The sequence below is a fragment of the Carassius gibelio genome, chromosome A9 (assembly GCF_023724105.1).
Source record: "Carassius gibelio isolate Cgi1373 ecotype wild population from Czech Republic chromosome A9, carGib1.2-hapl.c, whole genome shotgun sequence".
Taxonomy (NCBI): Eukaryota; Metazoa; Chordata; class Actinopteri; order Cypriniformes; family Cyprinidae; genus Carassius; species Carassius gibelio.
Window position 1 is genome coordinate 27,991,171 of NC_068379.1, and position 12,542 is coordinate 28,003,712.

The 12,542-nt window shown below is 35.3% G+C and overlaps 1 protein-coding gene across 14 annotated transcripts in view; it reads left to right on the forward strand.

Moving 5' to 3' along the window:
- LOC128020089 (tensin-1) overlaps positions 1–12,542 on the forward strand; it is a 208,833-nt gene that overhangs the window by 121,168 nt on the left and 75,123 nt on the right. For all 14 annotated transcript variants that reach the window (XM_052606647.1, XM_052606636.1, XM_052606639.1 and 11 more), the window contains one exon: positions 3,701–3,739. In XM_052606647.1, the coding sequence (XP_052462607.1) occupies positions 3,701–3,739 (39 nt within the window). The remainder of the gene's footprint in view (positions 1–3,700; positions 3,740–12,542) is intronic.

Below are 12,542 nucleotides of genomic sequence, written 5' to 3' on the forward strand. Positions count from 1 at the left end.
GGATGTCAGCTTGCTTTACATTTGTTGTTTCTCTCTTATCAGTCTTCCTGTTTAGTTTGTTTAGATATGCTGAAACCTGTAGTGAGAAAAAACAAGAGATTTTCATTGTTTATGTGCTTTACGGCTCAACATCCACAGCTGGAATAACATATTTTAGCAGGAAGTCAAATCAAACAACAGCACTGGTCATGCTTAAAGTCTCATGCCCCTCATTAAGAAGAAAACATCCTGTTCACATAGTGGAGGTATGAGACTGATCATTCTTACCCATAGTAACCCATAACTTTTGCATGACAATTTAAATGTTTTCAATACTCAATCTGTGCTCAATGCTATGCAGTTGCTAGGTTATTTTGGCTGATTTTAGAGAATTTCTATGCCATTGCTGGAGTGTTTTCACAAACAGCACCAATACAATACAGACATGTTGTGATTTTTTGGTCCAGTACACCTGTTAAACTATAAACTCAGTTAGTTAAGGCTCAGTACCTTTTTTAAGGAACACTTTATCAATGACAAGTCAAGGTCATTGATAAACGAGAAACTGACATTGTGAAACCCGATGTGCTCTGTCAGCATTAAGACGAGCATTTAAATGGACCAAGCAAATGTAACACAAATGCCAGATGTTAGAATAGAACACACATGTATATATATATATATATATATATATATATATATATATATATATATATATATATATATATATATATATATATATATATATATATATTCAGCTGTCAAAACAAATGGCTTCCAGACCATGTCAAATAACTCACTTTCATCTGAATCAAATTTTGCAAAGACACGCTTGAACTCTGGGAATTCATAAATAGTTGTCCTTGGAATGACACAACTGAAATCTGACCCAAGTTGCCTTGACTTTATTTATTTACCACATGTGTCCTCAACCAGTGAGAAATAAACCAGCTTCATGTTTGTGGGTTCCGAGTCACAGGCTTAGTGGTAAAATCGCTGTGACACATGGCCTCTTTTGGCCCAGAGCACACATGCAATACTGTATCCCACAATGCATTTTGCTTGACTTGACTTTCTATATTTACAGCCTTGACATCTTCTTGATTTTGAGTCATTATATTACTTGAATCATTATACTATGATCAATTATTTATTTATTTATTTATTTTAACAAAAAGAAAGCATATTTTTTTTATTACTTTATTATTGTATTTGTATTTTGTTTTATTTTGTTTTTATAGAAATACCTTGTTGCAGTATATGAAGCTCTTAAGACTCCAAATCATGTTCAAATCCAAATCTCATTTTTGCTGCTTATGATATCCTGCAGTCCTTTGTGTGGTTCAGCAGTTTGTGGAAAGAGTACACTGATTTATAAACGCCCTTTTTTTTAACTTAGGATTTAATTTCTACTGATAAATTAGTCTTTACATATCTGACTCGTGTTTATTTAGTCCTTTGAATTGAATCATCAGACATGACGTCATGATGCCAGAGGTCTGTCTAAAGTCTGTCTCCTTCCTTAGGAGTTGCTTCATACAATAATGCTGTCTGTTTAGTCATCGACTGACTAGGCAGCTGCCATTGCTTTTAGACACAGCTGTGGAGATGTGGGAGGAGGTCTTACTGTTTGTGCACAGCTCCAGTTCCTTGGATGCAGTTTTGCCTGAAAACAGTTTTTCTTAATACTCCAGTATTAAGAAATTATGGCCCTCCATCCTGTTTGTGAAGTACAGAGCTCATTTGTTCATGGGAGGTGGGATACTAGTTATGGCAGTGGTCTGAGCATCAATCCTATTATAACGGACTTCTGCAGATTGTGAGTTCTGACAAAGCAAGTCACCTTTAGACATCTGCGACTTTCTAATCCTGTTCATGAAATGTTGCAAATGAGGTAATCACTGTGGAGTGCCTGTTTTTGCACTGAATCACTGAGAAGTGTTATGTGTGCACTATTATAGTATTTACTGTAGTATATTAGTATATTTATGATATTTATATTAATTTGAATTAGCTTGTATTTTACCCATGATTTGTCTGTTTGTGTATTCATAGCCAGTAAGTAACAGACTTTCATAATAATAATAAAAAAAACCCTGTGTTAATGTGCGATAAAATAATTATCAGTGTCAATCAATCAGCGTTAACGTGATTAGGGCTGCACGACGTGTCGTTTAAGCATCGATATCGCGATGTACAAATCCACGATTGTCGTAGTTGATCCATTATTCATTAACTGTACGGGCCAGCTTCTCCCCGGCCCTTGACGAATGGGATTCGTGGAGAGCGCACGTGAGAGAGAGCAAAAATTAAGAAAAAATTTGATTAGATTTCATATCGCAATATATATCGCAGAAAAATACATTATCACAATGTCATTTTTTCCCAATATCGTGCAGGCCTAAACGTGATAATAATAATGTAAATATAATGAATGTAGCAGTGTTAAGCAACTTAAACTATCTATAAATGTTTTTGTAATTAAAATAAAGATAAATAAATATTAGATGAAGTCACAATAATTATATATAAATAAAAAATACTAAATAAATAATACTAAAATATCACTGGGATTGAGTTGTATGTAAACAGTGCATTTCTGGTGTTTTGTGTGAAAGTTATCAGGTTCACCAATGCTTTGTGGACAAATTTGATTTCTGAAATGTTCCTTTTTGTTCACAATTCATCTGCTCGTGTTTTTCAAATGAAAGCAAAACGTCTTGGTAACCTTTTATAAAAATGTAATAAGTTGCACTGGCTCTGAAACAGCTTTCTATCTCATGAATCCTTCTTAAGGCCATGTCCACACTAAGACATTTTCGTTTAAAAACGCATCTTTTTCCTCTCCGTTTTGGCCTTTCGTCCACACTGAGACAGTTTTTTTTTTTTTTAAGGAAAACTGAGCTTTTTGAAAATGCTTTCCAAAGTGGATAAATTTGAAAACACCGTTTTCGTGTTGCAGTGTGGACTGTGAAAACGGAGGCTTTTGACAAAGATGACGCAAGTTGAGTCATGTGATGCATATTATACCAATAGATGTAGATATGTGTTTATACTGGTATTGGGCACGTTATGTGCTATGTATTTTCACACTATTCCTACAGATTTTATTTTGTACACGCTTCATATCACAGTCCTGCAAAGACTAAAGCAAATTTACTCGCCATCGCTATTCGTGGCAAAACATGAGGGCAGTTGCATTATAGATCAGACATTTATACAATTGTGAGTGTGTGCGACCTGGACACGTCAGTGAATGGTGAGTTCTTTTTGTAAATAAAATAAATAAAATGTCCTGTCAGAAAAACTGCATGAAAACGCCTCATGTCTGTTCCATGTGTATCATCTGCAGTGAGCTTTTTTTAGGCTTTACTCATGCGCAGAAAGCGGCTTTAACGTTTACTGATGTTTCTGTGTGGATGAGACACTTTTGGAAAACACTTGAAAATGCTAGTGTGTACGAAGAGCATTTTAAAAACGAAAATGCCGTTTACAAATGTATCTGAATTAATGTAGACGTAGCCTCAGTCGCTCTCCTCCAAACACCTGGCTCCGATTGGATAAAATTAACTCCCGTCCTACATTTTTTTTTCTTGTTGAAAATCCTGTTTCACTTGAAAAAAAGTCATAACACAGTGGTGAAATGTGTTGACGTTTCATGTTGACTGGAAAGTCACAGAATCAGGGCTGATATTTGTGTTTTTCTTCTTCTGTGTTGCAGGTATCATCCTCCTGCGTTCCTGTTGCCAACTATGAACTGGTAAGAACGTCTGTGGTTGTTTTGATAACCTGTTTTTGATCGTTTCATAGAACAGTCATCACTCTGAATCTGAACTGTTAATCAGATTGATGATACAAAGATGTTTTTCCCATTTTGAAGGCCAGAACCCATCATCCCACAACCGTTAATATTTATAAAAAAAGAAATAAAAGCTTTGGGTCTTCGGTTCAGATCTCTCCCAAGACCAAAATAAGCCTGGGGGGAATAACAAAGCATGAGCGATAGCAGAGTGAACATTCCTTTTTTGGTTTGAATTGTGTGTTTGGTCTCCAAAAGATCTCTTTCGTCCTCCTTCTATGTACGCTTGTCTGTGCGAGGCAAGCCAGAATCCATCATTACTCTACCCGTGTTACTAAAAAGTCTGGTTTTACATTATGTCCTCAAAATGGAACACATATTTTCAGTAGATTTTTTCGAGGGAAAGTTTGGTTTTATCAGTTGGACATGGTTTGGTTTATTCACACTCTCATTCCTTCAATCACCTCCCAGATATAGTATCAAGTGGTAGAGCGAGTGTTGTGTGTAAGTGAATGCAGGTACTGAATCTCTACGCAGGCACTGTAAACACACACACACACTTGAAATCAGATGGCCTGTTTAAAGACTAATGAACTGAACTATAAAAGCGAATGTCCTGAGGACAGGTTTGAAAACTGAGACTCTGGAGGATAGAAACATAAACAGATTTTTTTGATATGCGACAAAACATGCCACAAGACGGCAAGTATACAAGTTTATGCACCAAGGGATGAATCTATTAATGTTTTAGTAATATAGTAAATAAATTATTTTATTTTATTATTTTATTTTATTTTTTTATTTTTTCAAATATCAAGACCATCAAAAATATTTATATTGAACATCCTTTAAAGTTGCATATATTTTCTTAAAATGTAATATTATAATCTATTAATATTTTTTTTATATTATATTTAATCTTAAAAAAGATTATATTATATATTATATTAATATCTAATTTTGTAGGGTTCATTACTAAAATTATATTATTAATAAAATGTATATAAATGTAAAACAAAATAATTGGATTATTAAAATAATATTCATATTTTAATGATAGTCTAATATAAGTATTTGTTTAAATTGAATGTGATCAATTAAAAAACAATTAAAATGATTAAAATGTTTTTGGTTATTAAAGGGGGGGGGTGAAATGCTATTTCATGCATACTGAGTTTTTTACACTGTTAAAGAGTTGGATTCCCATGCTAAACATGGACTAAGTTTCAAAAATGAAGTTGTACGTTTGAAGGAGTATTTCTGTTCCAAAAATACTCCTTCCGGTTTGTCACAAGTTTCGGAAAGTTTTTTTCGAGTATGGCTCTGTGTGACGTTATATGGAGCGGAATTTCCTTATATGGGTGCTAAGGCACTTCTGCCGGAAGAGCGCGCGCTCCCGTAGAGCAGAGCACTGAGAGCACAACAGACTTCACTGATCAGAGCGAGAGCGTCGCGAAATGTCACAAAAGGAGTGTGTTTTTGGTTGCCAGGGCAAGACAACCCTGCACAGATTACCAAAAGAGAAACAGCATTAAGGGACCAGTGGATGGAGTTTATTTTTACAGAGCATCAACGGAGTTGTGCCAGTGTTTGTGTTTGTTCCCCTGCATTTCGAAGATGCTTGTTTTACAAACAAGGCCCAGTTTGACGACAGATTTGCACATCGTTTATTTCTTAAGGATAATGCAATCCCAACGAAAAAGGGTCACGATCGTGTGTTGGAACCGCAGACGGTGAGTAAAACTGCTTCAAATATCTCTGTGTTGTTAACTTAGCTATCGGCGCGTAAGCACATCAAGTAAACAACATGCGATGTTGTCATCAAACTGCACTTTCCACATGTACAGCTTAAAAAAAAAAAAAAAAAAAGACGACAAAGTGGAACTTAGTCATTTTCCAAAACCGCTAAGCAAATATATAAAGTTTCAGTACATACCACATAGAGACGCCTTTGCTGATGCTGCTCTTGTTAAATTTCAGCCTCTGGATCTGTGTCACAGCTTCCAGACTCGCTCAACACAAAATCCCACTCGCGTTCGTGATTCTTTAGCTCCGCCCACACGTCACGCCTCTAGGCACTCGTGTTTTTCCAGGAAAAAACGGTACAGACTATCTTTCTCTCATGAATATAATAAAACTAAAGACTTTTTGGAGTTATGAAGGATGCAGTACTACTCTATAGGTACTCAAGATTAACAGGATATTGAGTGAAAACGAGCATTTCACCCCCCCTTTGAAGAAATAATAGTATTAGATAAAAAAAATTGCCTTAGTAACTAACTGAAATAAGCTTAATTTAACTAATTTTTTTTTTTTTTTTTTTTTTTAATAGATGGGGTAAGTATAAAAATCGTGATTTCAGCCAAAAGAAGCTGGATAATGTGCATTGTACATAAAAAGTACACAATATGCTAATTTGCATCTTGAGTCCTCAGAAAGGGTTTTCTTAAACAAACTGAAATAAATATTATAAAAAAAAATGTATGATAATAATAGCTTTATGTCATTTTCTGCTTTAATTTCAATTGGTAACATGTTCTAGAGATGGGAGTCATTTATAGAAAAAGCTCTTTGACCTTGAAAATAATAATAATAATTATTTTTCTTTTTTTTCCAGAATATTCTATTGATTAATGTTAAAGTGTAAAGCTTCACTAAGTAGAACTCATAAACAGGGATCTTTGTATTTCGATTAATGAAGGAAACGGCTTGGACCTGCAGCTTGAACATCCCAAACTTGAATATTTAGTGACTTTGTTTTCTGTGGTGAAAAGCTTTGGTGATCGTGCTGCTGTCCCTCTGCACTCTCTCTCTCTCTCACTCACTTACTAACACACACACACACACACACACACACACACACACACACACACACACACACACACACACACACACACACACACACACACAGTGCCTTCAGCAAGGACAAAGTTGCCAAACTCACTGTTTACAATGCGGCAGCTCACTGAAGCCAAAAACAACCCAGTTTAAAGGTTTTTTTTCGGTGAATTCAGGAGTATTTCTGTGGACCGCCTGAATCTTGTATACCTGCTTTCTCCTCGCTCCATGTTTGGTAAATTCTCCTCTGCTGAGTTGGTTGGATGGCTGGTGATTGGACCTGTGATCTGACACCCAATAACAAGGATCAAATGCCAGTGTGAGTTTACAATTGTGGATGAAAAGGTTCAGCGCACGTGATGTTATGAACTTAAAAACTTTGCCTTGTGACATTGTTTTCATTGCAATTAAACGTATCCACTGCCAAAATTATAAAAATACAAAATTATAATTTTATTTTTTTCTTTTACTTAAATGATTATTTTATATTCTAATATATTATATGATATATTTATAGTATATATTTGTTGTACTACATTAATGATTAATTAAATTTTAAAGATCATTTTATAAATTACTATTACAGTCACGAGAATTTAGCAGAAAATGTGCAGAATTATTATTAAAATATTTTTAACTGTGTTTATATGAATAAGGCTAGATTAAATGATGAAATTGTGGGGTCAGATTTTACCCCAATGAAAGAAAAAAGTGTTTCATGTTTCCTTTAATATTTACTACTAAAATTATAACAATTAATTTAACTAATTCAGTATATTTGTTTTAATTTTCAAACAAAAGTATAAAATTATATATAAAAATTATATTTGAAAAAATGTCATAAATATAAAATAGAATTATTATTAAAAAAAAAACTTTTTAATTTTATTAAAGTAACTATTACCGTGCATGTTACTGTATTGCAGTAATGTAAATTCTGCAGGAAATGTGCTGAACTGTTATTGTGCAAAAATATATTAATATAATTTTTTTTTCTTGAAGTTTTGGGTGAAATGTGTAATGTGTTTTTAAATATACGTTCCCTTTCCAAGGCGATCTGCTATGTTGTACTTATTTAAATGACACGAGTAGAAGGCCAGACACATACACTACGTGGACATTATCTCAATAGTATGCTCTCTATATCACTGCTTATATTCTGAAGACAGGCTTCAGACTTTCTCTCTCAGAGCTGTCTACCATCCACTAGAGCCATCTGTTCTGTGTCTGTTTCACTACAATGTGATATTGGCCATAATTGGCCATGAGAGGGTGAAGCGCATGCCGGGCCTCGGATGACATTAAGCAGACCAGTGTTACTCTGGCCTTTCCAGGTCTTTCTGTGTTTACACTCTGTGCCCAGGCCCCTTAAGGCTCTCTGCTTCACATCCTCTCTCATTTTCTCAGTGCATATGATGCATTTTGCAATATGTGAAATGTAGAGGTCTGTTTTGAGGGGCTTTATGACACCCTTCCCCTGTTGTGAGTGTTAATCCAGGGTCAGAGGTTTGCTTTGGGACGTTTCTGTTTACAGGTTCTCACAGCTCGGAATTCTTTAGCTGAATACCATCTTCAGAATTCTTTCCGTAGAATTCTCCTGGGATGGAAGGCAGGCACGGACCCTCCATTAGAGTAATGTAAACACCGAGTGCCACTGAAATGCACAACGTCTAACATGTTAACATTTTCCCAACCGTATTGTGCTGAAAAGTTGCAGGTGGCCATTAAAAACATGAGAGAAGGGCTGTCACTGATGTCAAGTTAGGTGCATGTTGACCGCCACATCCCCTGAGTCAGATACGCTGGCCAACTTTCCACCCTAGTTGTCGATGTTCATATGAAGAGCTTTTTTATTTATCAAAGGTTGGCTCTGAGGTGCTGGAGACAGGAATGAAACAACATGGCCTTTTTAGGTGCTCCGAGTGCCGCGCTTCGACAGATATCTTCAGATATGCAAGCCGAACAGCTGCCTTTCCACAGTTATGAACAAAAACAAAGTGTTATGAGATAATCCCATAAAATGAGGGATTGCTAGTGAATCAGTGTTTTTTGATGACCTATGCAAGCGCTCAAACCCCCGAAAAATGAGCAGTCCACCATATATATATATATATATATATATATATATATATATATATATATATATATATATATATATATATATATATATATATAGTATATATAGTATATATATAGTAATATTAGTCATAAAGTACAAACTTTTTTCATTTTACTATATTTTTTATGTTTGCCAAATTTTTGTGCACAACGAGCATTTATAATTTTAATTGATCATTTTTAATTCTTTCTCTGATCCTTAGTACTAAACTATCGTTATTTAGTGCTGTGTCTTTAGACTTTTTGGGGTAGTTTTTTGTAAAGCTGCATCACATTGCAGCAGATTCATATAAATTTATGCATTTAGCAGACGCTTTTATCCAAAGTGACTTACAGTGCATTCAGGCTATCAATTTTTACCTATCATGTGTTCCCGGGGAATTGAACCCCCAACCTTGCGCTTGATAGCACAGTGCTCTACCAATGGAGCTACAAGAACATATAACAGTCAGAACTAAAATTATTACATTTTAGTCCTTTTAAAGTTGAAAATACATAGTAGTAGGTGCTACACACAGCCAGACAGCACAGGTTTGACGCCCAAGAATTAAAATTTCATCATTTACTCATCCTCATGTCATTCTGAACATCATATTTTGTGTTGCCACAAAAATCATACAGGAGTTTTTGGTTAACTATCCCTTTAAGTTTCTGAATACTCACTAGGCGACTTTGACGTGATAATGTAGTCATGTTCAAATGCATTCATGTTCCTGGTTTTAGAAACTACCATGTGTGATGAGCTGGTTTTGAACCTTAAAGTTACAGTACGCATATAGAAGTGCAGTGTGCTGTTGATAGGAACATGCAGTTCTTGTAGCCACCAATAGGAGGCAGCAGACCATACGTAGTATGTACAGTACATTCACCTCGGCCTTCAAACGCCTCGTTGTGGTTTCCTTTTGTTTCCATAGCCCTGCGCTGTTTGAGGACCAATCTGATCTACATCGTCGCTGTTCTGTAAGCAGTTGAACTAAGATCAGTGACTAAATGTCTAAGCACTCTGAACATAGAACAGCAATTTTTCCCGTCATTAGTCGGACAAACACATGGTACATTTGACAAAATGCCTTTTTTAACTGTGTGGTTTTAGGAATTTTCATTGGGATATAAATCTGGCCCACAGAAATGCACATGAAAGCTTTTAATAACGCCTTTTATACCTGTTGCATACAAATTATGGTGAAAAGTAGTGATTTAGGACAAATGATCATCTGAATTCCAGTGGAAAAATAAAGGCACAAACTGAGCTCCTCAGAGTGAAATGTAAAACTAAAACTTAACCCGCATGGAGCCGAAATAAAACTGAAGGACACAGGGAGCCTTGTTCTAAATGAAGAGTAACTGCAGCAAAACAGGCCGAGTATTTCAGTATCTCAGCTGAGGGAAGGATCCTGACTCACTGAATCAACGTAGACACCCTCAACTCCACTGGGCTCCAGACAAACTGATGTGATTCCCCATCCCTGCCCTACAACTGTAGATTTGATTACTGTGGATACAGTAAATCACAAACACTTTCGCTGTCTTCACTGTCACTTTCTTCTGACTGTAAAGGTGACGTAAAACCTGTCGGAAAAACCAAAGCCAGTTTTGGAACATACAGTAGTGCATGGTTTTTAGTTGGACAGTAACTGGTAAACCATCTTAAACCAGCAACATATCCTCTTCCAGCTGGTCATACCAGGTTATTTTGGTCAAGATACTGGTCAAAGTTAGTCAAAAAGGTTTTTGGAACATGTTAGGTAGTCACCTATCTAGCAACCATCTTTGGGATTAGTATTTTAAGACTGCCAAGGTTAATGCACTAAGTAATGCATTGTGTGCAACATTTCATGATCAATGCAGTCAGGTTGCAAAGTTTTGTAGGGCTGCACAATTATGACAAAAATCATAATTGATGATTATTCCTTTGAAATTGTAATTGCTATGGTTAATTACAATTATCACAATTTGTTTGATTCAACTGCATGCCATATTTTTACATGAAAATAAACGAGCTGAAAACACACTAACTGAAAAACCTTTAGTGCTTTTCTGTAGTATTAAGCCTCAAATGTCAACTATACATCAGATTGGTTTCTTCATTAAATGATAAATAAAAAGTAAACATATCAATGACATTTTAAAAAGCAATGGAAAAACCCTTAAGATAACATCTAAAAAAAAAAAAAAAAAAAACATAAGCGTGCAGAATAACATAAGTGGACGTTGAACGATTAATTGCCACTTTGAACCATTTCGTAATTGTGGCATCCATAATTGGAATTGCGATTAGAAATTGGATTAAATACTATGCATCTAAAACTAAAAAAAAAAAAATTGGCCATTTTTATTTTTGACATGGCTAATTTAATTTAATTTAAGTTTCATTTAGTATAGTTTAGCTAAACTAAAGCTTGGTTCCATCGTAAAAATGTAACACATTTAACAAATAATTAAACAAATCTATTTTTTTTTTTTTTTTTTTTTTTTTTTTTTTTTTTTTGCATGGCTGAAATGGACTTCTGTAAATTTAATTTTTTTCCAGTTTTAATTTAGTTTGCATTTACATTTTTGCTAATGATAAAACTGCTAAATTGGAATAGATGTCTGAAAGTCAAGCAAACAATCTTAGACTTGCAAGAAACCCGCTATCACAGCTACCAGAAACTAGAAACTAAATTGCATGTAAATAGTAAACCTATGTAATGCTAAGTAAACCTATGTAATGCTACTTATAAACAGCTCTGTAAATCTCTGTAAATGTGCTAAACAGGTTTCATGATGATGCGAAAACTGAATTTGCCAAACTTAAAAGTGGCTTTTTAATACTAACTGTGTAAATCTCTCTAAGTGCCACCATCTTTGTGTGCGTCAGCGTTTGAATTGAGGGTTTCCACGTTTCCAAACTGAAAGTGCATCTTTTACTCTCTTCTCATTTGGAAATTCAGCCTTTCCCAGCTAGATGCAGCACAGCATTACTGCAATTTAAAAAGTGAACTCACAATCTCTTCTGATGATATAGAATCAGTGTAGCAGATGACACTCGCTTTGGAAATGTTGACCGGCCTGTGTGGATCTAGATTTAGGATAGAAATATTAATTATGATAATAGTGCATTCATGGTTTCACATAAGTACCGTCTGGATTTATTTTAGCAACATGCCATTTTAAAAGAAGGCTTACTCAATTTGTGCCTTCCTGCTAGGAAACTCCCTGCGTTTTTTCTTCCTGCAGTATTTACTTAAGTGGGCTATAATTTGCGTTCTGTGAATGGGTTCAGGCGAGTGGTATGATCATTTGATGAGCCGTGTCAGTCTGGACCAAATCGAGTCAGTCACACATGAGTTTCTCTTTCTCTTTGATCAATTTGAGCACTGGTCGGTGCACAGATCTACCCCTGCAATCCTGTCAGGCGGCCCTTATTAGTCCTGCTGACTAAAACACGCCTCACTATTCTGTGGCTTCTACTTAATGCTATTTAAGGCTGGAAAACAACCCAAACCTTAAGTTTTCAAACACTGTTACATAGCATCGATTAAGAATTGATTTCATTATAATTGAGTTGGAATTAGAATGGGCCACACCCACAGGAAGTTAAACTTATTGAATTACAGTTCTGTTGGCTTAGTTTCAGGAAGAGTTGAAATTGAAGAGTGTATTGCGAGAGCCACCCAGACATTTATTGTGAAACAACAGGATGAAACTGACCTCACCCGACGCACTCTGTACAAGATTATTGTCCAGTAAGCTCCAGTGTGACTGCTGGAGATGAAAAAGATCAGTTCTTGTTAACATTTTAAGAAGCAGTCTAAACCACATAAGC